Source organism: Uloborus diversus, chromosome 8 (assembly GCF_026930045.1).
Source record: "Uloborus diversus isolate 005 chromosome 8, Udiv.v.3.1, whole genome shotgun sequence".
Taxonomy (NCBI): domain Eukaryota; kingdom Metazoa; phylum Arthropoda; class Arachnida; order Araneae; family Uloboridae; genus Uloborus; species Uloborus diversus.
In genome coordinates, this window is record NC_072738.1 from 23450428 (window position 1) to 23477616 (window position 27189).

At 33.0% G+C, this 27189-nt stretch overlaps 1 protein-coding gene across 1 annotated transcript; it reads right to left on the bottom strand.

Moving 5' to 3' along the window:
• Positions 1–829: 829 nt before the first annotated feature.
• LOC129227796 (transcription initiation factor TFIID subunit 13-like) lies at positions 830–27011 on the bottom strand. Its single transcript, XM_054862406.1, has 4 exons — positions 26851–27011; positions 20910–20979; positions 7985–8082; positions 830–1087 (listed from the first exon to the last, which is right to left on the bottom strand). Exons 1-4 carry the CDS (start codon positions 26878–26880, stop codon positions 914–916), a joined length of 372 nt encoding a protein of 123 aa, XP_054718381.1. The 5' UTR covers positions 26881–27011; the 3' UTR covers positions 830–913.
• Positions 27012–27189: the final 178 nt, after the last annotated feature.

The following is a 27189-nucleotide window of genomic DNA, read 5'->3' on the forward strand; positions in this document are numbered from 1 at the left end:
AAATGATATTTAAATAAATCTAAACTATCATTAAAAGAATAAAGCATAAAAGATTGATGTCGCACTTTGATTACTAAAAGTGAAATAACTAATTTAAGCTTGCTTTGAATAAGGCCCAGAGTTCATTAAATAAAAATAATGTCTCAAAATTAATGCTTTAATAGAGTTAAAAAGGTTAATAAACAGATAACTTCATTAACTCTAATAATTGAAGACAACTATCACGCCTTCCATTAAATGTACAAATCAAACCCTGATATATTTTTTCCAGATCAGCAACACTTATTTAGATGAGATAGCCGCAGACGACAGACTTCATCCGAAGGTTTGCGCACTGGGACAAATTCTATGAGTGCTCTCAGCACCGTAACACTATCCTTATTCACACCACTCGTTTTCAATTAACCTGCTTACTACAGCAATAGTTATTTGTTTTAATTCATTACTGAATGTATTTTACAATGTAACTATCTTCAAACAAGGAAAGTAAAAAATACCAACATAATTTTGTGATTTTAGAAACCACAATATGACAAATAATGTTCTTAAATTATTGAGGGGGCTCGGGCCCCCTCAAGCCCCATGGAGTCGGCGCCACTGCTTTCATGAATGTATGATTAAAAGCAAGATAAGCATTGCATATCTAAACATTTTACATTGTTTTAAAAACCTACAGACTGCAGATAGTTTTGAGTTGTGTGTGCAGACACTTAATGTTTTTATGTTACTATACTTTTAACCTCCTTCCTTGTTACATCAGGGGTTAGAAAGCCCTAAAAAGATAACAATAGTCATTTTTAAATACAAAAATATGTACACATATTTTTATTAAGTAAAAAATCAGAACATTATTTGACAAACTACAAAATTATGTACAGCAAACTTAAAATGAATGAAAGAGTAGCACTTCAAGTTAGACAGATGCATATTTAACTTCATCAAAAGCTTTTCTTGCTTTCTTTAACTCTTCATTCATAGTAAGCAAGTCTTTGACACGAGCATACCTACGAGGATCTTTGCGCACCAAAAACACAATATCTTCCACTTGTACCCTTCCTTGTCGACCAATTTCCATTGCCTTGTGTGTCTAGTTAAAGTAAGAAAATTAAAAAATTTTGACTATACCAAGGGGTCTAGTATAAGAAAAGTTCAAGAATAATGTGTCTAGTTAAAATAATAAAGCAGAAAACTCATTACACCAATGTATATCTGTCTAGAACAGCATTTCTCAACCTTTTTTGTCCCAGCCATGGATCAATGTTTTTTTTTCTTATTTTATTCTTTTCTTTTGTTGAAAAGAAGAAAAAAAACTTTCAATAGTGGCCCATTGAAACATGCGAGTTTTATGCATCCGCGAGGTCCCCCCCCCCCCTCGTCCTTCTGCAAGAAAAACATTTTAGCTCCGGGACCCCCAAGCAGTTATGAAAAAAATCTAAGAACGGCTGAGGGGGTTCTTTCTCCCTTTTACTTTATTCTATATCTAATATATAGAAAAATGTATTGGTTTCGTGTAAATTTTTGAATTTCAAATTTTGACGGATTTGAACGTTTTGAGGTGTTCTGAGTCCATTGTGACCATTTTTGGAAAATGTGTGTGTGTGTGTGTGTCTGTATGCATGTATGTGACCAGTTTTTTGTGGCTGCTCTATAGCAAAAACTACCGCATGAAATCGAACGAAATTCGGTACACCAGGGGTCAGATTGGAGATTTCAAAAAATCTTAGGACACAATTTTGATAAAATTTTAGGACAACAAAACTCAAGCTTTTTCAAAACTTAAATGTAATTTACAAGCTTGATTTTCATAGTAGATGATAAAACACTTCAAACTCAATCTTGAAAACTACAATACTATAATGCATTCTAACTTTTATACTCCAACGGTGACATATAATGAAGTAGAAGTATATACAACATACCAGTAGGCAGGGGCGTGCATGGGAGGAGAGGGTGGGAGAAGGGACACATATTGGCCTGGGCCCCAGCCTGAAGGGCGCCCAATATTTTTAAAACTAGGCGTGAAATATAGGGGTAAACAATATGGAGGGGGCACGGAAAAGCCATGTGTGACGGGCTCCAAAATTTCTGTGCATGTCCCTGCCAGTAGGATAAATGTATGTCCAATTGCTTCTTTACTTGCCTTGTTGTTTCACTAGAGTACAAAGAATGATTTAAAAAAATATCCTTAATTAGGAGGGATTTAATGTATGGTGCAAGTCCAAAATTTATTATGTATTTATAAAACTTCCTCTTTTGAAATTTTATCTAGGAGTGAATTTGGAACCACAGCTTTGGATTGCTTCATTATAATAAATTTGTTTTCAAAAGAAGATGAAGAACAAGGGATTAAAAATACAGCTTGATTTTTCAAGCTATTTGTCAACCTCTTATGTCTCGCCCCATCAGCATGAAATAATACCAGTGAAAATCCTTGATTATCAATATTGGAAAGATACCCCCCCCCTCCCCGTGAATATATCCTCCCCCGTGAATATATTTTCATTTCTTCTTAAAGGGGAAAAAAATCAAAAACATCAGATCATATTCTTTTTGCCGAACTCTTTTTCTGCAAAATTGCCTCTTAGCTGTTTTTATTTCCTTTATTATTTTATTTTTATATATTTTTTTGTGGAAGAGGAATGATTGCAAGAGTTAATAAGTATGGATTAAAACAAACAGCTTTATATTGAGCATGTATTTTGGTTAACTGCATCACCCCCCCCCCCCCCCTCCCATTCTCCAGAAGAAAAAAAAAAGCAGCAGCATAGGTTTATCTCCATTTATCTTTTAGAGAAAATGTTTTAGGGTCTACAAAGTTTATTTTATCCAAAAATAAAGGCAAACCTCAGGAAACGTTTCATTTTTAGTTTGAATTTTATTTTTCTGTATAAATAGGGAATAAATAATGAAAGTTTTAGGAATTTTAGGACAAAACACAAAATTTTAGGAATTTTAGGACAAAATTTGAAATTTTAGGACAACTCCTGACCCTGGGTACACATATGTGCCCCTATGAGAGCTTGTGCCCATTAGTTTTTGGCTCAAAATCCTGGAAGTGGGTAGAGCAATGGAACGTTTCTAAGTTACGCTTGCCTTCCATTCCAAAAGAAGTAACAGGCGGAATCAAACAAAATTTGGTCCATATGTTGCCCTTAACATGTACAGATGCCGATTCAGTTTTGGTGTCAAAAGCTCAAAGGGGGGCTGAGCTATAGAATGTTTTCTATAGCTCGTCAATTCACTGATATATCTCAAGAAATGATGCACAGAATCAAACAAAAATTTATCGACAAGTAGCCCTTAGCAGTTATAAGAGCTGATTCTAATTTGGCATGAATAGCTGAAAAAAGGGTGGTGCAATCCAATGTTCTTTCCTTTTCATTGCGAGCGCCGTATCTCAAGAAGTAATGCTACGTTCTGGATGAAATTTAGAAGAAATGTGAACCAATATGTAAACAGGTGTTGGTTCAATTTTGGCGACAATAGTTCCAAGAGGGGCTGTTTTTTTTTTTTTTGTGCGAATAAAAATAGCTTTATTAATGCAACAATAAGAGAGATAAAGCGTAATAGACTGTCGTCTGCATATTTCACATAATTTTAATTGTTGGGAAATGATCGGAAATATTATCTCAATGATTGAAAATTTTTAACTGTTGCCATCTTATGTTTGTGAACAAACAAAATATTTGTAATTAATAAAAGCAAGGCTTTAAACATAACTTTCAATATTTGCTCCTTGCTTTGCTTTTGTGACAATTCGGAAATTAGGATGGTCCTCAAGTTTTTGCGTGTGTAATTTTGTTTTTGTTGGAAATATTGCTTCCTCGTCAAGCACTAAGAGGGATCAGATTTCATGAGACAGATTTTGAAGAAAGTTTCGTGATGGCCTCAACATACTAGTTTACAATGACATAGTAATAATAAATAAATTGATAAATATGCAAATAAAACTTGAGAACAGTTACAAAAAAAATATTTAAATGTCAAGAATAATATAAGTAATTATTGCATTATAATTATATATATGTAATAAGTATTGCTGAAAAATCATAGGTAACTACCAAACTTAATCACCAAATTCACGTAAAAGATGTGGCATAGGATCATTATGACAGAGTTTTCTTTTCTTTTTCTTCTTTATAAGGAAAATTTTTTTTCATGGACAAGCAAAAATCGCTGACACCGCAGGGTTTAAGCTGGGTTCAAAAGTTCTTTAGCATAAAAGCTAAAATTGATGGAAAAATGTTAGCAAAATGCTAAAATGTTACACATTCTCATATATTTATATATGCCTCAGTGTGTTTCATCTCCAGTTGAAAATAAAATTCATATTTCATTTGTGACATTCTTGAAGAAATAAGTACAACAGCAGTTCTTTTAAAACATAAAATAAAAAAAGAAAACATGATTGGTGTTTAGAACGTTGCAGTTCCCTCCTCCTAATAAAGCAGTTTTGGGGGGGGGGACATAATGCTGGATAAGACTAATAGTTATTGAACTTAATTGTAGTTTAAACATCTCAGCTAAGATTTTAAAAAGATTAAGTTGATTATCGCCATGCACGCTTCCTCTCTAGGATCATACATTTCTTCTTTATTTAAAAAACTAATTTATTTTTTATTTGAGCAAAAAAGCGAAAATGCATTGCTTTATTTTCGCAATTCAGATAGTGTTTTCGCATTATGCGAAAAATGCGACCGTAGCGGAAACCCTGTAACACCGGCATGTTTTTTCTGTGGATTGGTACTGGTCCTCTGGACCTTCAGTTGAGAATTGCTGGTCTAGAATGAGAATAGTCAATTCATCCCGTTAGAATTTCAAAAGAGGGTTGGCAGATTTTTTTCTGCACTTTTTTGTGAACCCTATTGATGTAGAATACAAACGAGTCATATAACAACAGAACACTTTATTTAAAGGTCAAAATCTTTGTTTAGTGCAGGCCACAGCAAGACCTCATTCATACACATTAAGGGATGAGAGTAACTACATAAGAAATAGGGGAAAAGGCCAGAATGCTTGTAACTAAAAATGGTAACTTCAGAGTGCAAGAAAGGGCGACAGTGTATTGTGTTCTGCGAAGAATCACAAGGGTCATTACTAAATTAACAAAATTTCTTGCTTGTTTCTGAAAATTATCTTTCTTTTGTGAAGTTGGGGATGAAGGTAACAGAAATGTATTTGTATCCATGAATTTGAAAGTTTTACAATGCAATTGATGTGTTTCTTTCAATGAATCACTGAGCATATAAAATGTACTTTTTATAATAGCATTTTTGTTTTAAGCATATTTCTTGCACTTGTCATACTGAAGAAAATATAAAGCCCTACGTGCTATGGTCACCTTATTTATTCTTTTGTCTCGATAATATTTCTCAAGAAATCATTTTGACCACAAGCAGCAGTATTAAGACCACTGTCAGCCATATGGAGCAAGCAAGCCCTGTGACAAAAGGAAGGTCTCTGGACTATGGGGGCGGGGGGGGGGAGGCACTGAAGAAGATGGTAAATTAAGCACTCTTTTAATGGAAAATGCTACTCAGTGTTGCCAGATTGGGGGATATTTCCCCATTTTGGGGAAATCTGGTGATCTCTGGGGAAATTTTGGGGAAATGAGTTTTGAGGGGAATTCTTTGGGGAAAACCTGGGGAAAGAAAAAACCTCGGAAAAAAAAGAATGGAATTCGCATTAATGTTCTGCATGAGTAACTAGTTGATACGTGAAACAGGTGTAACATAAGTGTGATGAAGAATGTTCTTGGATAAATATATAAAAAAAATCATAGTTTAAATGTACATACAGAAGCAGAGTAGTAAATGCAAGTAGAAAAAAAACATTTGGCTATTTCTTATCTTTCGGTCAGACGCTTGTATTTATGACTAGTGGCACCCGCATGGCTTTGCCCGCAGTAGAAAATTAAAAGGTGTTTTGGTTCCCCTGTATATTTACAAATAATGCATGATTAATTTCTCACCAATCGGCTTGACCACGTTACGGTTCCACGTTATGATAGCTTGGTAATTTTCTCGTCCATCTTATGATAATTTTGTTCTTAAAATTGGAATAGAAAAAGAACAAAATCGAATTTTCCAAAAATCGCTGCGAGGTGCACACCCCTATGCTACAAACTAATTTTGTGCCAAATTTCATGAAAATCGGCGTAATGGTCTAGGCACTATGCGCGTCACAGAGATCCTGACAGACAGAGACTTTCTGCTTTATTGTTAGTAAAGAAGATAAAGAAAGATAAAGATAAAGAAGGCAAAAAAAAAAAAAAAAGGTCAAAATGGGAAGAAAAAAAAAGTTGGGGAATTTTATAAGAAAATTTGGCTATTTGGGGGGGAAAAAATTTCAGGAGACAAAAATATTAAAGGAAGTCGATTCATTTTATGAAAATATTAGTGGAAAAATAATTTTTGAATTTAGGGAATTTTGATAGAAAACATCGCTTTTTGGGGAAAAGTAGGAAGTGAATTGGGGAAATCTATTTGAACATCTGGCAACACTGATGCTACTTCAAACAATTTGCAGAGATCCCCTGGGTCATGGACTGGTAATGGATTTGGAACTTGTTGCACTCTCCTTTATCCAGCCATGCTAATACAGCGAGTATATGTGAGATTTTTTTTTTTTTTTGAGGGGGGGGGGATATGAAACTAATAGTATATACTACTAAAGCACTGTAAAAAATAGGAAAATTTTCTTGGGGCAACTGTTGGTCTGTCAGTGCTTCTCAACCTGTGGTATAAGGACCAGCAGTGGTTCACAAGCAATTTTCACATCGTCCCCAAACAGCTCGTAAACGCTAATTGATATGGGAAGGTGGGGCACCTTGGGACACCATAAATTTCAGCTTTAATTTTGTAAACAGAAATTAGTTCTCTTAGGACATCATCAATGACTGCAGGATCTACTGTTCACTGTACTTTGGAATTTCTCACATGTGAACAGGAAAAGACTGATCTAATTATTTTTGTTTTAAAAGGTTCCGAGTAACATTAATAGGCGGTTTCATTATAAAAAAATTTAAGAAGGAAACGAAATAATTTCAATCATAGCATGTGGGAAATGAAACATGAAATTTCATAATAATTTTAAGGTTAAAAAATGTATTGTGCTGCTAAGTCTAACGTTTAAAAAGTTGATATGTAATAAGAATCTTAAGTGGGGCAGGTTGGAACACACAGTGGTGGGGCAATACTCTACCAATGTACTCCACCACTGTACAGTACAGAAAAAACCTATTTCATTGTACTTGATAAATTTGATGAGTTTAGATGAACTAAAATTGAAAAAATTGCTATTGTTTTACTTTTATTGTAGTATTGTCTGGAAGGAAATTGATTTTTCTTCCAAGGTAAAGTATTAAAATATTAAATAACAGAAATGGTGAGATCTAGAAAAGAAAATAGGTAGTTCCCTGCTGTTGAAACAGCAGCAGAAAATGTTATTAGTAATAAGATTTCAATTATTTAAGATGACAATTATTAGGATTATTGCTGGTGTCCCAAGGTGCCCCACCTGGTGGGGCAGGTTTGGAAGTTGTAATGACATAACTTTTTTATGAAAATTTAATTTGATGAAATAATGGAGTAAAATAAATTTTTATTGAAGCAAAAATGTCTAAATTGCATGTTCAGCTAAGTTTGGTGAAAATAGGTTTGAAAATAAAATTTCTAAAAATCATTATCTAAAAAGTGTTCCACGGTCCTTCCCCTATCAGTTCTATAGTTGTAATTAAATTCATAAAAGAAAAATTTTGAATTCATTTCTTTTCACCTAACATAATCATTTTGAAAATATTATTTCTATCATATGTGGTCCACTTAGGGCTCGAAGGGGTACCAAGTAATCCTCAGTAGTGAAAAGGTTGAGAACCAGTGGTCTAAGTGATACAGTAAAAAAGTTTTTATGCTTTTATGAAACATCTTCAGAAATCATTCAGTTTAAAAGAACATTTTCAAAAATGAAAGAGCATTATACTTACAATTTCAGTAATGAATTCTATAACAAGATCTTCTAATAAATCAACAGATTCTGTATAAGGATTCTGGTCATCACCAAAACCATACATCATGCATCGTACTAAAACGAAAGAAAAAATTTCGTTTTACATCTTGATATTCTTATTCAAAGTTAAACAAACATTACACAAGAAGTTCTGTCTAGAACTAAAGGAGCCTACTTTCCCATATAGCAACATCGAATTTCGAGTATCTGATCAATATTCTCAAAATTAGCTAAAATTGCAAATTATTTCAAACATAACTTAATAGCACTTTAAGCTGATTTCTAGAAATAAAATATGCCTCGCTCAACGAAAGAATTATATGCATAAAAAATAAATAAACAAACAATTAAAGTAGCAGCACCTTTTAAACAAAGTAGCTAATGCATTTTTTTCCATCAAAAAAAAAAAAAACTTTAACCGCTTTCAAAAAGAAAAAAAAAAGAATTAAAATTAAAAGCTCATTAAAGTAAATACATCACATTTAAAAAAAAACGAGCTGGTGTGTGCATGAAATGCCTTCCTTTTACACATCAATTTAATGTTATTTCCTCATTATTGGCAATTTTAATGTGATTTAATAGTTCACTCTCTAAATATCAGCAACAGTGGCCAAATTGAAACTAGATTTTAAAAAAAAAATGCCAAATTTGTTGCCAAGTTGGCGACAAACCTTGGCGACCAAAAGACTGGCGATATATCGCTAAATGTCCGCCAAATTATAATACCACTTGAGTATACATCGAAATTAACAGTGATTTCCCCCAAAAAGGGGCAAAAGACCCCCGAATGCAACCAAAAGGGGAGGTGCACAACTAGATCCCAATAGGAGTCTACGCACCAAATTTCAACTTTCTAGGACATACCGTTCTTGAGTTATGCGACATATATCCGCACATACATACATACGGACGTCAAGAGAAAGGTCGTTGTAATTAACTCGGGGAACGTCAAAATGGATACTTCGGGTTTTTATACGTTTTTAGGCATTTATACGTATGTGGTCGGGTTGAAAAAGAAACTCAACATTAATTTGGGGGTGAGCAAAATGGAAATTAAGGTCGAATTTTGTGTAAAATTTTTTTGTGAATACAATATTTCCTTTTTTGTAAAAGGAAGTAAAAAACATTTGTTTTTCCACTGTTTCCGAAAAAAATTTTTTGAAAATGAATTAAGTATTTTCAAAAATAAATAAAAACAATAAAATGTCAACGTAAAGAAAAAAATTTCATTCGTGAAAAAAAAAAAAAAAATGTCTGCTCATATTTTTATGTAAAAACATAAAGGACTCCGAATTTCTCTGTCAGAAACTGAATACAAAAATTGAAACTTTAGAGTGAAAATGAAATCAAATCGTATTAATAAAAATAATTATTTCACAATAAAAACCATGGCTGCGGAGTTGGAGTCAATCTAATTTTGGGACAAAAGAGTTAGATTCAAGAGTCGAAAGTTTTTAATTCAAAGACTCGGAGTTGGAATCGGTCATTTTCCCTTCAAATCCGCAAGTCTGCCAATGTTTGCAGAGTCGAAGTCGCACTTATTTTTTGATACTGGAGTCGGAGTCGAATTTCCAAGAGCCAGAGTCGGTCATTCTTCCTTCGTGTATAAATATTTGCCAAAGCTATGAAGCCAGAGTCGAAGTTGGGGTGTTGGAGTCAGATTAATTTTTGGGCACAAGAGTCGGAGTCAGAGTAAAGTGCCCTAAAGTTCTTAGAGTCGAAGTCGGGAGTAGTCCTCAAGAGCCCTTTAAAACAAAATTTGTTTGAAGTAAATCCGCCTTTAAGTTCAGAATCTATATTGACTTTCAGTTTCCCAATGGGCACTAATGTTAAGAGATTTGAACTCTTCAGAATTGAACGGAAAGTCGTTCAAATCAAAAAGATATTTTATATAAAAGTTTTTCATTAAAAGCTTTTTCCTGCAAAGTTTGTTTGAAGCAAATTTGCCTCTAATTTCAAGATTTATTTCTGCCCACCACTTAAAAGCAGTTTGTATCTGCCCCTGCTTGGCAGTGATTGGATGAAGGAGGCTTTGAGTTAAAAATGAGAAATTGACATTTAAAATTTGTGCCTCCGTGTACTTAATTTCGATACCTCTTTTTCAGAATATTTAAAAAAATATTTCCCATTGTATTTCGGTGAAATATGTGACACATAACTACCTGGTGACCATAACTCAATTTTCATAAAAAGTGCCTATAGGGTTATTCCATGTCAAGTAATCCAAAGATTTTTCCCTCACCTTTTTGTATTTCCTTGAAATTTGGCTCATCGAATGTACCCTTCAAGGTCATCAAAAGTCCAAGTTTTTAGATTTTCATCTTTATTATTTTCATACTTATGACACTTTGATTTTTCGAAAAACCCTCTTTTTCTCATGGATGCTTGAACATAAAATGGAAGATAACTCAGCAACAAATATAGATAGAAAGAGTTAGTGAAAATCATTTTAAAGTACATTAGTTTTTGTTTAATGGGATATGCAACACAACTAATTTCAAAAACATTTTAATTTAAAAAAATAAAATTTAAATTTTAAATTTAAATTTTTCAGAAAAGGTATAATGAATTTTTTTTTAAAAATTCTCAAAAATTTGTGTCTATCTTATCTTTATTTGTGCAAAGTTTCAAGTTGGGATCTCAATGGGATCATAGTTTTATGAATCTTTAAATAAAATTTGACTTATGAAATAATGACATTTTTCAGATTCTAACCAGCTAAAATATGGGATTCTCTTACTGGGGATGGTCTAGTAAGTAGTAATTGATCATGATTATGCTTAAAATGAGCTAACATGAATTTGTAGATTAGTACCCCCCCCCCCCCCGGGCCACACAACCACTTTTTATCTTTTTTTTTTCAAAACTGTATACAAAAAAAAAGCTGGCACTTAAGAGTTATAATCATAATAAACTGGGAGGCACGCTGCTAAACATCAGTAGTGACTAAGGCTTATAAATGGGGGGGGGGGGATCATAAAAACTAAAAGTCAAAAAATCTTTAACAGACAAATAGAAAAAAAACTCATTTGTAGCTTATTTTTCTTTCAGAAAGTGGGACGTTAGGGGGGAGGGGGGGACAATCTGGAATGAAGCTTAACAACATGGAAGGTTACGCTCAAACTAGCAAAATTTGTTTGATCTATAACTGCTTTTAATATATGTATAAATAGATCTCGCTGCATTGCTCTCCTTTACAACTGAAATTAAAAAGAAAAGAAAAAAACAGCTGCACTCCAAATATTATAGAAAGACAGTTTTAAGTGGACAGACATATGATCTGATACTTAGATTTATTTTTAGTTTAGTGTGAAAAGAATGGAACAACCCGGAGGGTTTCCCTCCGGGTTGTTCCATTCTTTTCACTCCTATTTTGCTCTGATCTTCGAGCAAACTATTTCTTTCCTCCCTCCAAAACTGAAAGTAGGTGCAGGGGTAGGGGATGAAATGAATCATAACTTTCCTTATCAGATAGTGAATTAATCAAGTACACTTTGTGAAGTTCGGATTGAAAAAGAAACACTTGGTTTGAAAAAAAAAAAGCATCAGTTGAGGCGTGATACTAGTATAATGTTAATCGTATGTGTGGGTGGGTGGGTGGGTGGGTGTGGGGAAGGGGGGGTAATGTACTTTGTCTTGCTTTAAAGAAGAACATTTACCAGCTTTTAATACGTTTTCTATTCATTTTGTTTTATTTTATTCATTTATTTATTTTTTACATTTTGAAAATAGTTTTGAAAAAAATAATAATAAAAGTGGTGGTGCGAGGGGGGGGGGGCCTTTTTTGTATTAGAGAAGAACATTTACCAACTTTTAATAAGTTTACTATTCATTTTGGTTTTTTATTTATTTATTTATTTATTATTTTACATTTTGAAAAGTTTTGAAAAAAAAAAAGATTAAAAGTAGTGGTGGTGGGGGAAGGAGGGGGGGGGGGGGCTTACAAATCTACAAATTCATGTCAGCTCATTTCAAGCATAGTCATGATCAATTACCACTTACTAGACCATTCCCAGTAAGAAAACCCCATGTTTCACTAGTTAGAATCTGAAAAATGTCATTATTTCTTAAGTCAAATTTTATTTAAAAATTCATAAAAATATGATCCCATTGAGATCCCAACTTGAAACTTTGCACAAATAAACATAAAATACACACAAATTTTTGAGAATTTTTTTAAAAAAAATCATTAATTACACATTTTCTGAGAAATTTAAATTTTAAATTTAAATTTCATTTTTTTAATTAAATTTTTTTGAAATTTGTCATGTTGCATATTCCATTAAACAGCATCTAATTTACTTTTAAATGCTTTTTACCAAATCTTTCTATCTATATTTGGTGCTGAGTTATCGCCCATTTTATGTTCAAGCATCCATGAAAAAAAGAGGGTTTTTCGAAAAATCAAAGTGTCATAAGTAAAAAAATAATAAAGATGAAAATCTAAAAATTTGGACTTTTGATGACCTTGAAGGGTACATTCGATGAGCCAAATTTCAAGGAAATACAAAAGGGTGAGGGAAAAAATTTACCAAATTTTGGATCACTTGACATGGAATGACCCTATACGACTTTTGTGCTGAGCATGGCAGTATACTGGCATAGATTATCTAATAGTGAAATTTAGAAAGTTGTTTCTGGTATACAAAATTTTAAAAGATCATTTTCTTAAATATAGGTTTTATAGGAAATATAGGACTGTTTAACCTTTCCCCAAAAATATAGAGGAAACATAGGACGACTTTGATCCATGTAATTACAAATGTATTAAAATTTATAAGAAATATCTTGCTTTGCATTCCAAATATCCTATCATGTCATATCTTCAAGCACATGTAAGCAATCATGAACAGATTAAGTTAACTGGGTTTTAACAGAATTAGTTTTATAAAATACCAAGTGTGAAATAAAAGGGAAAAAGTTTCAGTTTTTTCTGTATTTAAATTTTACATAATACCTTTTATGTGCTTTTTCTTAGTATGAAACACTTTTTTAAGATGAAAGAAAAAAATAAACCAAGATAAAAACTTTTTTTGCTAGAAAAACAGAATTTTTAGGTTCAGGATGAACTAGTGCTGTAAAATACCTGGGTATTTATTTTTAGGGGTAAATACCCAGGGTATATACCTGGGTAAATACCCAAATTGGGTATATACCCGGGTATTTATTTCAAAAATTTATATTCAACGAAAATACTTTTCTGTACGTATTCCACTATGTATATATATAACCAACCATATACAAAACAATAAATCTTTGCTCAAAAATTGTATTTCGATCACATATTCAAAGAATGTGAAACAACTTAGCAATCTAATATGATATTCGCATTAAATGTGTTGGCTATGCCTAATCAATGTTGATAGCCAAATTTCAGATATAAAAAGCCATTCTACAAAAAGTAAGAAGCTTAACTGGTTACAAAAAAGCAAACATCAATTTTTTAAGGTCCTAGTCTTTTATAACCCAGTTTTATGTCCATGCATGACATCAAAATGTAATGAGATGCCGCTCAATTTTTTTATTTTTCTTTATTTACCTATATCCTATATGCAGAAATTTCCTCCAAACCTAGTTCAAGTGTTTGGGTGTATTCTGCAGATAACGTATCAGTCCTTAGTTCGCTTAATTCATTTTGATATTTTGACTTTCACTTCATATTGTATTTCAAGCATATGTATTGAGTGTGAGAAAAAAATAGAGACGTTACAGCTAATATGCTTTAATTTAAAGAGCAAAATAATTTTAAAAATAAATGCAGTACAACATAAATGTTAGCATAAAAATACTTGATTGTTCCTTTTTCAGTAAAATATGTTTAAAGATGTTTTACGGTTTATGTTTTTTAAAAAGAAAATCATCACCTTTTGATATCACCTTTTTTTTTTTTTTTTTTTGCAAAATGCCCAGTTACTAGGGAATTTACCCTGCCTTTGGATAAATACCCAAAAAAATATTAACCTTCCCACCCAACATTACTATTTGGGAGTATTAAAAATAATTTGAATAAATTTTCATCATGAAGTACCGAGGAGAAAATGCAAATGAGCAAGGCAACAATATTTTGATTTTTTTTTGAGCAATCACGATTGCTTATTGTTCTCATTTGACCGTCTTTGGTGTCCGTGCCTTTTTCAGCTCCCACCGTCACCTGCAGGTGCGACCCCGTCCCCCGGTAGCCGCTCCTAGTCAGTGGCGTCCTACACACATGCACGCTCATACACTACGCACTCACACACATACACACACGCCAACGTGCATACACACAGGTCTACGCACACACAAAAACCTACACATACACAACTAATACACACGTCTCCGTTCAAGAGGAGAGGTAGACTTGGAGGGACAGGAGCCGTGACTAGAAACAAGTGAGTAGGATAGTAACCAATGGGTAGGGTCTTGTCGCAACTTGTGATTGCGAAAAACATAATTTGAATTCAAAATTCCAGAATTCAAATTAATTTTTATGTATTATTATTTTATTTTATTTTTATTTATTATTATTATTTTTTTTTTTTTTGCTTATTAATGTGAAAACTGTTTCTATATTTGCCTGGTTATCACTTAAACAGCAATAAAATAAATAAATAACATCATAGTCTTAATAATTTCTCAGTTTATTCTTTCAAACATCCCTCATGCTTCCTTTTTTTTCCCTTTTGGATATGACTAACCTAGATTGTGATTTTGAAATCCTGAAGTTCATCATTGAATTATTTATACTTCTTCAATTATGACATTGAAAAGAAGATTTCAAATTATGTTTTTCACAATCACAAGTTGCGACAAGACCCTACCCATTGGTTACTACCCTACTCACTTGTTTTTAGTCACGGCTCCTGTCCCTCCAAGTCTACCTCTCCTCTTGAACGGAGACGTGTGTATTAGTTGTGTATGTGTAGGTTTTGTGTGTGCGTAGACCTGTGTGCATGCACGTTAGCGTGTGTGTATGTGTGTGAGTGCGTTGTGTATGAGCATGCATGTGTGTAAACTGCGAGCGTGCATGTGTGTTAATGTGAAAACTGTTTCTATATTTGCCTGGTTATCACTTAAACAGCAATAAAATAAATAAATAACATCATAGTCTTAATAATTTCTCAGTTTATTCTTTCAAACATCCCTCTTGCTTCCTTTTTTTTCACTTTTGGATATGACTAACCTAGATTGTGATTTTGAAATCCTGAAGTTCATCATTGAATTATTTATACTTCTTCAATTATGACATTGAGAGGAAGATTTCAAATTATGTTTTTCGCAATCACAAGTTGCGACAAGACCCTACCCATTGGTTACTATCCTACTCACTTGTTTTTAGTCACGGCTCCTGTCCCTCCAAGTCTACCTCTCCTCTTGAACGGAGACGTGTGTATTAGTTGTGTATGTGTAGGTTTTGTGTGTGCGTAGACCTGTGTGCATGCACGTTAGCGTGTGTGTATGTGTGTGAGTGCGTTGTGTATGAGCGTGCATGTGTGTAAACTGCGAGCGTGCATGTGTGTTAATGTGAAAACTGTTTCTATATTTGCCTGGTTATCACTTAAACAGCAATAAAATAAATAAATAACATCATAGTCTTAATAATTTCTCAGTTTATTCTTTCAAACATCCCTCTTGCTTCCTTTTTTTTCACTTTTGGATATGACTAACCTAGATTGTGATTTTGAAATCCTGAAGTTCATCATTGAATTATTTATACTTCTTCAATTATGACATTGAAAAGAAAGGTTCTTTGGTTTACGATAGGTTTCTTTCATAATTTCATCAAATCTTTCAATAAAAATTATTATAAACTGTGTTTTACATATATATGTATCAGTTTTACCCAGGGGTGCCCATCCCCCCAAGCTCAATGGCGCAAAATCCCCCCCAGAAATTTTCTCGCTTTCGAATAAGGTTACGTTTTGAGTTTCTAATTCCCAGGCAAACTGACGGGGGAGGGGGGGGGGTGACGCTAACCACTGCCATCTAAACCGAAATATCGTTGGATTGTTGACACGTCTCACCTCAAAAAAACTTACAATACGGCCCTTGAGTAAAAAAGTTCAGAGATTTTTTTTTCAAACGTAAATAAAAAAAATACGGAGAGGTGGATTCACCTTTCTGATTTGGGATAAAGGCATTACTGGATGTAAGCAAGTTAAACCTTGTCGGAAGTATAATATTCAGTCAGATAGGGGGTCCGGGGGTTTCTCCCCCAGAAAAATTTTGAAATTGTAGATATAAAAACACAGTTTTAGACATTAATTGGTAAAGTTTGGTGGTATCGATTGGAACGACTCGGTGGTCCCTCCCCGTTATTTTTTTTTCGAAATTAAAATATCAAAAAAGTACTTGTAGATACTCTTCTGTTATGTAAAGGAGAGTGGGAGATTCGGGGACTCTCTCTCTAAACGTTTTTAAAATAGTAGTTCTAAAAACGCAGTTTTAAACTATCTGTGGTAATGTTAGGTATATAAGCGATTCGGGAGGTGTCCCTCTAAAAAATTTCGTGATAAAAGTCTTAAAATTGCGATTTCAGGCTATCTATAGTTAGGGGACAGGCATTTTTCGGAAATTGAAGCTCTAAAATCGCACTTGTAGCCGCCCTCGTGACGTTAGGGAAAGGCGTTTTCGGAAGCACTCCCCAGAAATATTTTTCGAGATTGCAGCCTGAAAACCAAATTTAAGACAATCTTTAATGATTTTGATGAGAGTGGGGGAAGGGAGAGGGGCGCTCCACTTAAATGTTACTCTTAAATGCTGTTGAAACGCAATTTTGATAGATCTTTGGTAATATAAGTGGAAGGAGAAGTTCGGTGGCATTCCCCCGGCAATTTTTTGAAATTGAAACTCCAAAAAGGCAATTGCAGATTGTATTTGATTCTGTTAAGAAGAGGGAAGATTCATGGGCTTTCTCCATAAATTTTTCAAAATTGCAGTTTTGGAAACTCAGTTTTAGATAACTCTTAATGGCAAAGAGGCCGTTTTTTGAGCGTTACAGTGGAGGAGCTCACCTGGAAGTTCACTCACAAATTCACTATAACAGATATTTTTCAGAAATCCTCAAAATTGATTCAGCTATTCAGCACACATCGAAATTCAAAACTCGAAAATTTTCAAGAATCTAATACTTCCCTCAATTACATATCAAATACAGAAGAAACTAAAAATGATTTTAGAAAAATAATTAAAATACCTCAAGAACAAACTAATCTACTTCCAACAGTGGAACCTAACGTTATTAAAAGTTTTATAAAAATCATCTAATGATAAATTTAAAGAACAATCAATTTGAAAATGGTAGAAAAAACGAGAGTAGAGTAAAATGAAAAATTTTACGTAAAGTTTAGCAAATTTTTGAAGAAAGTGTATTAATTTTCAAGTGATGGGCTGAAAAATATGTTACAGTGAAACCTGTAAAAGTTATCACTTGCGGTGCACTACTTTAGTGGTCAACTTAAAGAGGTGGTCAACTTATAAAAGTTGAATTATATGATATAGATCTGATTCTGTGCCTGAAAATAGCGGTCAACTTAGACTGGCGGTCAACTTAACAGGTTCTACCGTATTCGAAAACTTCAAAATCAATTTTAAACAATTGTTTTGGTGCAAATGAATCCATGAATGGCTAGAGCATAGTGGTCAAAATTCTTACAAACAATAAATAAATAACGGGGGGGGGGGGGGAACAATTAAAAAACCTTTTTATTTTAGCCATTTTTGACCTTTTTTCATCATTGTTACACGTATTTTTCATACAAAACTGTGTTATTTCCAGAAAATCTATATAAATAAAACAAAGAATACATGTGCATATATATATGCATGTTCCCCATACAAATCGAGTTTATGTCGGATCTCGAGCAAATTTGACAGGAACATACTTAGGCTCCCGAGAAAGAACACAGAGAGATTTTCAAGCGGCAAAGAAGCATAGATGTAAAGAAGTACCGAACAGTTCTAATTTTAGTTTTAGGACCTTAAATAGCATTAAAAGACTCTTTTACCCGAAATAATTATCCGATTGGCTCGATTTTAGTCTCATTCGAAAGCCCGCAAAAATACCCCTGAAGTAGATTTACTTCCTTTGGATTTCAAAACCATCAAAAAGGCTGTAAAGTCAACAGGAGAAAAGTTGTACGCATTTTTACGCAAAGGAACACAAAATAAAATCGGAAACTTATCGTCTACTGCGAGTTCAGTTTTAACTATTGTCAATAAAATGACTGAGAAGAAAGATCTATTCCCATTTTTTTTCTCGACTGTGAACACATAAAATTCTTGCTTTCGTGTTGAGCAAAATCGTCGGCCTTCGTGAAGCTGGATTGTCTTATCGTGCAGTAGCCGCTCGTGTGCAGCGTAACAGCAGCACAATCATGCGTGTTTGGAAGCAGTGGACGGACGAGGGTCGCACAGCTCGGACATCCAGGAGTGGACCACGAAATGTGACGTCAGCTCGCGATGACAGACACTTGGTGCGTATGGCACTGACGGACCGCACAGCTTCTTCTAGACAATTGGCAGTACAGTGGTCAACAGCTACAGGTGTTTCATTGTGTGCTTCATCAATTCGGAGACGTCTGCTGCAGTGTGGACTGCGCGCAAGGATTTCTTAATACAGGATACCTCTCACGCAAAACCATCGCCGCCTGCGGTTACAATGAGCCAATGTGCATAATAGCTGGCGTGCTGATTGGCAGCAGGTCGTCTTTTCTGACGAATCCCGCTTCAAATTGTGGCATCATGATGACCGAATTCGTGTCAGGTGAACGGCACATTCCGGAGTGCATTATCGAACGCCACAGTGGACAAACACCCGGAGTTATGGTCTAGGGTGCCATAGCATATCATGGACAATCACAATTGCTACGAATTGTGGGCAATTTGAACAGTACCCGATACATAAATGAAGTTTTACAGCCCCAAGCTATTCCTTCCCTGCAAGGATTGCTAGGGGCTGTATTCCAGCAGGATAATGCCCGTCCACATGTCGCCAGGACTGTCAAATCTTACCTTGATTCGCAGCAGGTACAGTTTCTTCCTTGCCCTGCATATTCCCCGGAAATTTCACCGATTGAACATGTGTGGGATTTCGTTGGGCGGCGTCTCGCTCGTGATCCTCGTCCTGTTGCTTCGACAGACAAACTTTGGTTGCGCATACAAACAATATGGAATAAATACTCTTCCTCAGGCAGATATTCAAACTTTGTTTCACTCCATGCCGAGTCGTGTAGCAGCTCTTACTGAGACACAGCTCTTAGTGGCCACACAAAATATTAATTTCTATTTCTTTTTATTGTTTGTTTTGAAAATGTATTCATTTATTTGTATCATTACCACTCAACTGTGTATTAAATTTCATTCAAGTATGATGCTTCCTTCATTGTGTTGCAATTTTCACAAACAGGAGTGTAATAAATTACTAAAAGGAAATAAAATTGTCTGATCCTGATTTGCAACGAACACGGACTCCATCCCGTCTTTGATGATCCCTTTATTGAAAAAGAGACACGGCTAATAAATTTTGGAATGAGTACGTCAAAAATGTAATATTTATACATGTAGGGGAGGGTGACCCAAAGCATGTAGGTTTTCGAATAACGCCCCAAAATTGTAGTTTTTGGATTTTAATCGCAACAATTTCGGTTTTATTTCCTAGCAGGGTTCTTGAACTTAAAAATAAAAAGTGATTTTATTATTATTTAAAGCCCAATATTTATTTATTATCAAACTTAACAAACATGTGAAAAACCCGCTTTGAACCTACCATTGAGCCTAAAGCGGGTAAGCTTAACTAAATGGGGTTTGGTACATTTTTCCAATCAAATATGAAGTTATAAATGATTAAAATAGTTGACTAGCTACCTGGCATTATATGAAAAATATAAAACAGTTGTACTTATCCAATTTAAAGTCAGTACATTTGTTTATAAAATTTAAAGAAATAACTGAGTTAATTAATAGACTAATTAATTACTAACCTAAAGAATAACTTTTTAAAGTTATACTTATCCCATTGAAAGAGAAAATCTAAGTCAGCACACGAGTCAAGAAATTTTAAATAAATGCATGATTAAATCCTATACTTATTTTGCCCAAAGGCACGTTTTTATTTCAATAATTATAACCTTAAATTAATAATTTAAAAGAAACGGAAAGACCATCGTAGTTTTTATAGGTGGATAATGTCAGAATATTGACAAAAAAAAAAATAATAAGCTGGTCTTCGACTAATCACAAGTTACAAAACTTCTTTCTTTTTTTTTTCTTAAAGCCTGGTTGCGCCATGCCGCTTGCGGACTGATAATAACTCAGCGGTGTTCGGGTAAACACGACACACGTACTCGTCGCCGCTAACACACCATGGGACGGGGGGAGGCATACCCAATATTTACCTATCCGCTTTGGGCTCTATTCCCCTTTTTCCTGTTGAATAAGTTTAAATATTTTTTTCCTTTCAAAAATCAAAAAGTTCATGTTCAAAAAAAAAAAAAAAAAACTTCTGGGAAAAAAATCCCCCCCAAAAATTTTGATGGCGCAACTTGCGCCATAATCCCCCCCTGTGGGCACCTCTGGTTTTACCAATTATTTCATATATAGATTTTTAAAAAAAAATCCCATTCACTTTTTGCATTTTTTGTAAAATACCCAGTTTTTGGGTATTTACCCAGGCCTTGGGTAAATACCCAAAAAATGTTTACCTACCCACTGGGTATTTACCCGATCCACATCACTAGGATGAACCACAAGTAAATTATACATGGGGGCTAAAGAAAGATAAACATTTGAAGTTTTAAACCAAAAAATTTCTAATACAGTAAAATAAGTCAAATTACTTATTAGATAACTATTTTATTTAATAAATATACTTTCTATTAAGAAAATATGTAACTAAAAGTCAAATGAGAAACAAATTAACTAACATTCTTTTGAAAACAGTCGCTTTTTCTTATCACCAGTCTGTGATTCTTGGTTTTCAGGTTCATCTTCAAACTAAAATACAAAAAGAAAAAAAAAACATCATTGGAATAGAAATATAATTTTCTGAATACATACATTATTGCGTGCAAGAAATTACAGTTTTCAAAACGAGTGGAAATCAACCTCTCTGGTGAAAAATTATTCCTTTTCCCAAAACATTTAGGTTTTTTCTGGTCATGTCAACCTTCACACACATCAAACAAATATACAGTATATCCTCGACTTAACGATTGTCGAGAAACTGGAAAAAATTATTGTTAAATCAAACATATCGTTAAATCTAGAAGCATAGACTCAATATAGTCAAATTAGGGCCAGTGAAATCAGGGTTGGCAAAAACCCGGGTTTTTTTAAAAAAGCCCATGGACCCAGGGTTTTTTGGGTTTTTTTAAATAAAACCCAAAAAAACCCAACTAAAGCTGGGTTTTTTAAAAGAAATGTGGTTTTTTTTTGTTTTTTTTAGGAAAAATGTGGGGTGCTTGTAGCATATTGTAGCATAAGTATATGACCAAAGCACAAAAATTGTCTTGGGGTAAAAAAGCTGCAAATTCAGCATTTTCTGAAGAAAAGTGTAAAAGATGACAAAACCCAAGAATGGTGAAGTTTCAGATTTTTTAGTTTCCGTGATTACCAACAGTTAGGGCAAAGTTACTTCTCGAGTGATAAAATCTATTGTTCGTTTGTTCGTTTTCAATTACTACATTTTTTTTTTTTTTTTGCATTTTACTTTATTGCATTTCATTTTGTTATGCAAAACTACTGTAGAACCTCAAGTAGCTTAAATCCCTTTTTACTGAATTCAAGCTTAATCAAGACATTTCTTTGAATTTTATTTTGCCTGTTTTTCTATTTCTGTGTACAGAATAAGAAATATTAAACTTCTTCGAAAGATAATGAAAATACTGTAGATCCTATTTTGTTTTCCGTCCGACCGTTTAAAACCTGTTAATTTCTAAAAAATATACTTTGTTTATTCAAGATTTGTGATGTGTAGGTTTGCAGAAAATAATTCACATGAAAGCCTTTTAGCTAGAGTAAAGAGTAGTTTCCTCTGTACGATCTACAAATATTGAGAAAATCAGACATGACAGGACTTAGTCAAGATAATTTGAGTTATTTATAGACCAGTTAAAGAAAAAAGTTAAATATATTTATTTAAAATCTTTGAAGTATTTTTTTAATGCCGTTAAGAAATACTATTATTAAAGTTAAAAATTCATTTTTTATGTCCATTGTCTGTGGTGAAGAACAAATAAAAAAGAAGTTTAAATTGTGAAAGTATATAAATTAATTAATTTTTTAAAAACTTCTCAGGAAATTTTAAAAAACCCAAAAGTGGGCCAAATAATGGGTTTTTTCGAAAAAACCCATTGGGTCCAACCCAATTGGGTCCATTCCGGCCAACCCTGCGTGAAATGTATATAAATTGAGGAGATTGTTGAATCGGAAATCTATACCTACTAAGAAAATAGAACACGTAAATGAACCTTGAGGTAAAAAAATAATCAGAGAAATAATTTACTGTCAAAGTTAAGGCATGATTAGTCGAGCCGTGCAGAATTCTGCACTTTGCTTCAAATCGTTTTGTGTTGCATCCCATTCTTTAAAAATTTGGGAAAAAAGACATTTTGAAGAAGAATAGATAAAAAAGCAAGCGGATGTTGGTACAAAAAAAGACATATAATTTGAACACATCAGAATACAAAAAGCTGTTGCATTTCTTTACAGAAGCATTATATTTAAACATACCAATAATACACACATTTACAAAATCTCTTTTAAATATAAGGTTGAAAGGATGATATGATCATTGTTCACTTTTTGCTTGTACCTATCTTCAAGACAAACATAGATATCATTTAAAGTTTTGGCTCGTGAAAAAGATACATTTTGTTGTCCATGTGAAAAATGTTGTGGCAAATACAATCTAGATTTTGTGAGCGTCTGACCTCTTGTGCCTCATGCAGAGGCTAGATTGATGGGAAATTGTTTCCTGACCACATTAAATGGCCTATCAGATCAGAGGGAGTGAGTGCAATTTGAAAAATAATTACTGGTTTGTTAGAAACAAGTAATTTTGTTGTTATTGTGTGTTCTTCTAAGTTAGTTATAACCAATCTTGCAACTTTTATTAATCCTTGTTTAGAGTTAAGAATTCTAATCAGCATGAAGATGGCATTTTTTTTAAGCATTAATATTTCGTTTCCTGATTTTAACAAAAACCAAAGTGTAGCTCAGAATCCTACAATGAGATAAATATTAAAACAAAAGCTTGGATTACAATTCTTATGAAGAAAAAGAACCCATTAAAACAATACTTTCCCCATCTATCGGATTCAAACTCACACCCTTCTCATTGTCAGCTTGCCGCTTCATCTAACCGAGCCAATATGTTTTCATTTTCCGAGGCTATTAATTGAAAAACAGAAGAAAATTTAAAAACAGTTTTTTGACAAAAATAGCTGATGAAAAAAAGGAAGTTATAAAGCAATGCATAGTGAAGCAGCAAAATATAAATTAGAATTAATGCTTCTACATTTTAAATGAAATATTTTAAAAAGTTAAACTAAGATTTACTGTTGTTAAAATTAATGTTTTGTTTCCTGATCTCAACAACAATAGAACTATAGCTCAGAATCCTGCAATGAAGTTATATTGCACATTAATGGAAACTTGGATTAGAATTCAGCGAAAAAAAAGAACATTAAAACAATATTTTTCAGCTCAGATTCAAACTGACACCCTTCTCATAATCAGCATGATGCTTCATTTAACCGAGCAAATATGCTTTCGTTTTCAGTTGCTATTTATTGAACCAATGTGCAATAAAAAGCAGCCAAAAAAAAAAGAGTTTTGACAGAAAAAAAAAATGGACAATGTGTCAATGTTTCGTCATTGGCTAGCAAAATAATCATTAAAAGGTGGGGTAAATCATGAAATTTGACTAAGGAATATCTTGTGCAGTGATATAAAAATAGGTTACAGAAATAATCTATAAAATAAGATGTTGAAGAGAATTGTTTTTTATGTTTAAAAATTCATACTACATCTGAGCCACGATTTCCCATAGCAGGCAGCTTGAACCTTTATGGCTTAGATGCAGTGGTGTTTCTATAGGGGGTGCCCCCATCTCCACATACTGTGAAACATTTTTTAGACATATAGCGTCATCCCGTCAAGCTTAAAAAAATTTCATATTATAACATATTATGCATATGATCGCATAAACACATTGTGACCCTCAGAAAAATTGATGCAGGAACATCACTGCTTAGATGGGTTAGCCCCGCAAGGCGGACTAACATACCCCACGCTTGGGGCATTTTGGTTGCTTTACACAGGTTCCATTAAAAAGGTTAATGCAATAAAAGTTAATCAATTCGACATTTTCAAAAAACTATGATATAATGAGAAATGTTTAATGAAACTTACAGTAGAAAATCAAACTGCTCATTAAATTTTTTGATAAGATAAAAAATGAAAAGTAGAAAAGCGAACCAACGTGCTGTATCTATCAAGTTGTGAACACCCTGTTTTGATTGCAATTGGATATTCGAAAAGGGCAGTTTATTTGCTATTTGTAGCAAAAAAATGTTTTATTTTAAAGCTATTTTTTGTGTCAAGTTTATAATTTCTAAGAGGCTCTTAATCCATCTCTAGCAGTCAATGAATATTTCACGTCACTTGGTGTCTGGCGAGTGTTGTTGACACATCAATACTTTTTAACACTTTATTGTTTAAGTAGATAATGAAGTTTGCTCACAATAGCAAAATATTTCCATTGTCAACCCCCAACATATTTGGCTGGATTTGAAAAAAAAAATTAAATCAATGTTATTTTATCAGAAAACAGTTTTGAATAGCAATGAAAGAATAAGGGTATTAGGAAAAAAAGATAATAAATAATAACATCAAATAAACACATTTCTTAAATTATTTATTTTTCAGTGCTGCATTATACTGAATAATTGCTACTCTGTAATTGGGCTTTTTTTTTATACCATTAGAATTTTTTTTTTACTTTGAAACAACCATGGCAAATAAAGTCAAAAAAAAAAAAAAAAGCATGACAGTTGTAATATACTTTTACTTCGTCAAAAACCATATAAACTGGTAGAATTACGGTAACCGGGTCGCGTTGGCGAATTTTTTCAACAACAGCCAAATTTGGCATTTATGATTCAATGTAAACAAAGTACTTCAATGTAAACAAAGGAAATCTACCAATAGAAAAGACCCAAAGAAGATGGGCGGAGCTTCTCAAACTATCACCTTGGTAACAAAGAATTTGTTTTTTTTTTCTTTCTCTCATCGTAACCGTAAAGAAAAAAAATGTTTAAATTCTTTTTCCTCTTTCAAATGATGATAATATAGCAAAATATGAAAATAAACATATTTTTAAACCTAAACTAAAAAATCATAAAGCATAGCTAGCAATTTTTTTTAGAGAGATAACAATTAAATACTTGGAAAAAGGCGGTAAGTGTAAATTAGGAATGGGTAATTGACAGTTTTCCAAGAACATTTAATGCAAAAAAAATAACTTAAGCTGTTTTTGGCTAGCGTGCACATTTAATTCGAACTAAATACATAACTAGCCATTAGCGAAATAAAGGAAACGAAACATTATGCAACATTAAAATTAACCTAAAATTCAAATAATTTGCGAAATAAAATGAAATAACTGCAAAATAACGTTAACATTTTGTTAACATGTAAAATAACATTCTAAATAAATGATTCAACATCTCCATTAAAATTTAAATTATCCTACCAAACCACATTAAAACTCATTCTAAGGAACATTAAAAACATTACCTAATTTCTAACAAAATTTAAAAACATTAAAAGTTGGATCTAAAAAATTATTTAAATAATTCTTAAAGTAAACGGAAAACGCCATTAAGTACAGGAAAAGTGAAACAGTAAAACTTAAAATAATCTATTACATAAATTAAACCACATTAAAAGATCCATTCAGAGAACGTTATCATAACCGCAAATTTTAATTCAACCATACTAAATGAATTTTTACGATGGTTCATAAATTTTTAATTAAAGATGGAACAATATATGAAACAAAGTACTTACGGCGAGCAAAATCTTAAAACAAAGTATCCAAATGACGAATTTTTAAATCTACAACTTAATATAGTTAAGGGTGAAAATAATTCCACGATATAAAATTTTATAAGATGTTTCGATGATCTTAAAATTGAAAAGATATTGTTTATGTTGCCAATTTTTCGAAAAAAAAATCACCTTTCAGAAAATTAATAAAATAATTCTATGGAATAAAAAGAAAAAGTATATTTTTCAGTCAAATCAATTACAATTTTTTGTATCGCCGATTGGCCAAACGAATAGCAAATCAGCTTTGTTGTAGGGTTGCCGAAATAGCTTCGTCGCCAAGTAGAGGTAGCGGGTTGCCAGAACGAAATATTTATCGCCGCGACCCGGTTACCGTAATTCTACCTATAAACTGCTTCAGATTTTCGCACCTCATTCCAGAAAACAGTGTAAAAACATAACTAAAAACCAGCATCTTCAGATCAAATTTCTAAAATTTTCTGAAGGCCACCGGGCCCCCAGTTTGTCCTGGAGAACCCCCTCTTCAGACACCGGGTGTTTTTGCTTCACAATCTAAATCTTTTTTTTTTTTTGCTATTCAAAATATATTAGGTACATTAAAATACAAACAAAGCACTTCGAACTAAGTGGCCCCTCGGACTTTTGAGACTCGAATTTTCGAGATTCTACTGCATATAAATGTATAACAAAAGAATTCGAGTCCGTCGGAGGATTAAGAAACAAATATTTTAATTTCGCTAACTTCCATTGCACATTTCAGACTCAGTACTTCAAGTAGTTAAGTAGACTAACCTGATCATATTCCTCGTTATTTACAGCCATAATGTCACAATATTAATGATATAATTTACTAGGAAAGGCGCTTTATGCAGTAGTCTTAAAGATTTTAATAAATACAGTACGATATCAAGTACACCAATAGTTTAAAAAACACGACAAAAATCCACGAAAACCGATTTGTTATTTTTATTTTAATAAACAAGAAATTTGTTGCCATCTGCCATGACTTTTAATTTTTATAATACTTACGAGTTTTTCTTAGAAGAATTAGTTTGAACTTTCAAAAATTACTTAATATAATTTTGTTGCATCTTTCAATTTTAATGTTACTCATTGGTCCTGACTTCAGAG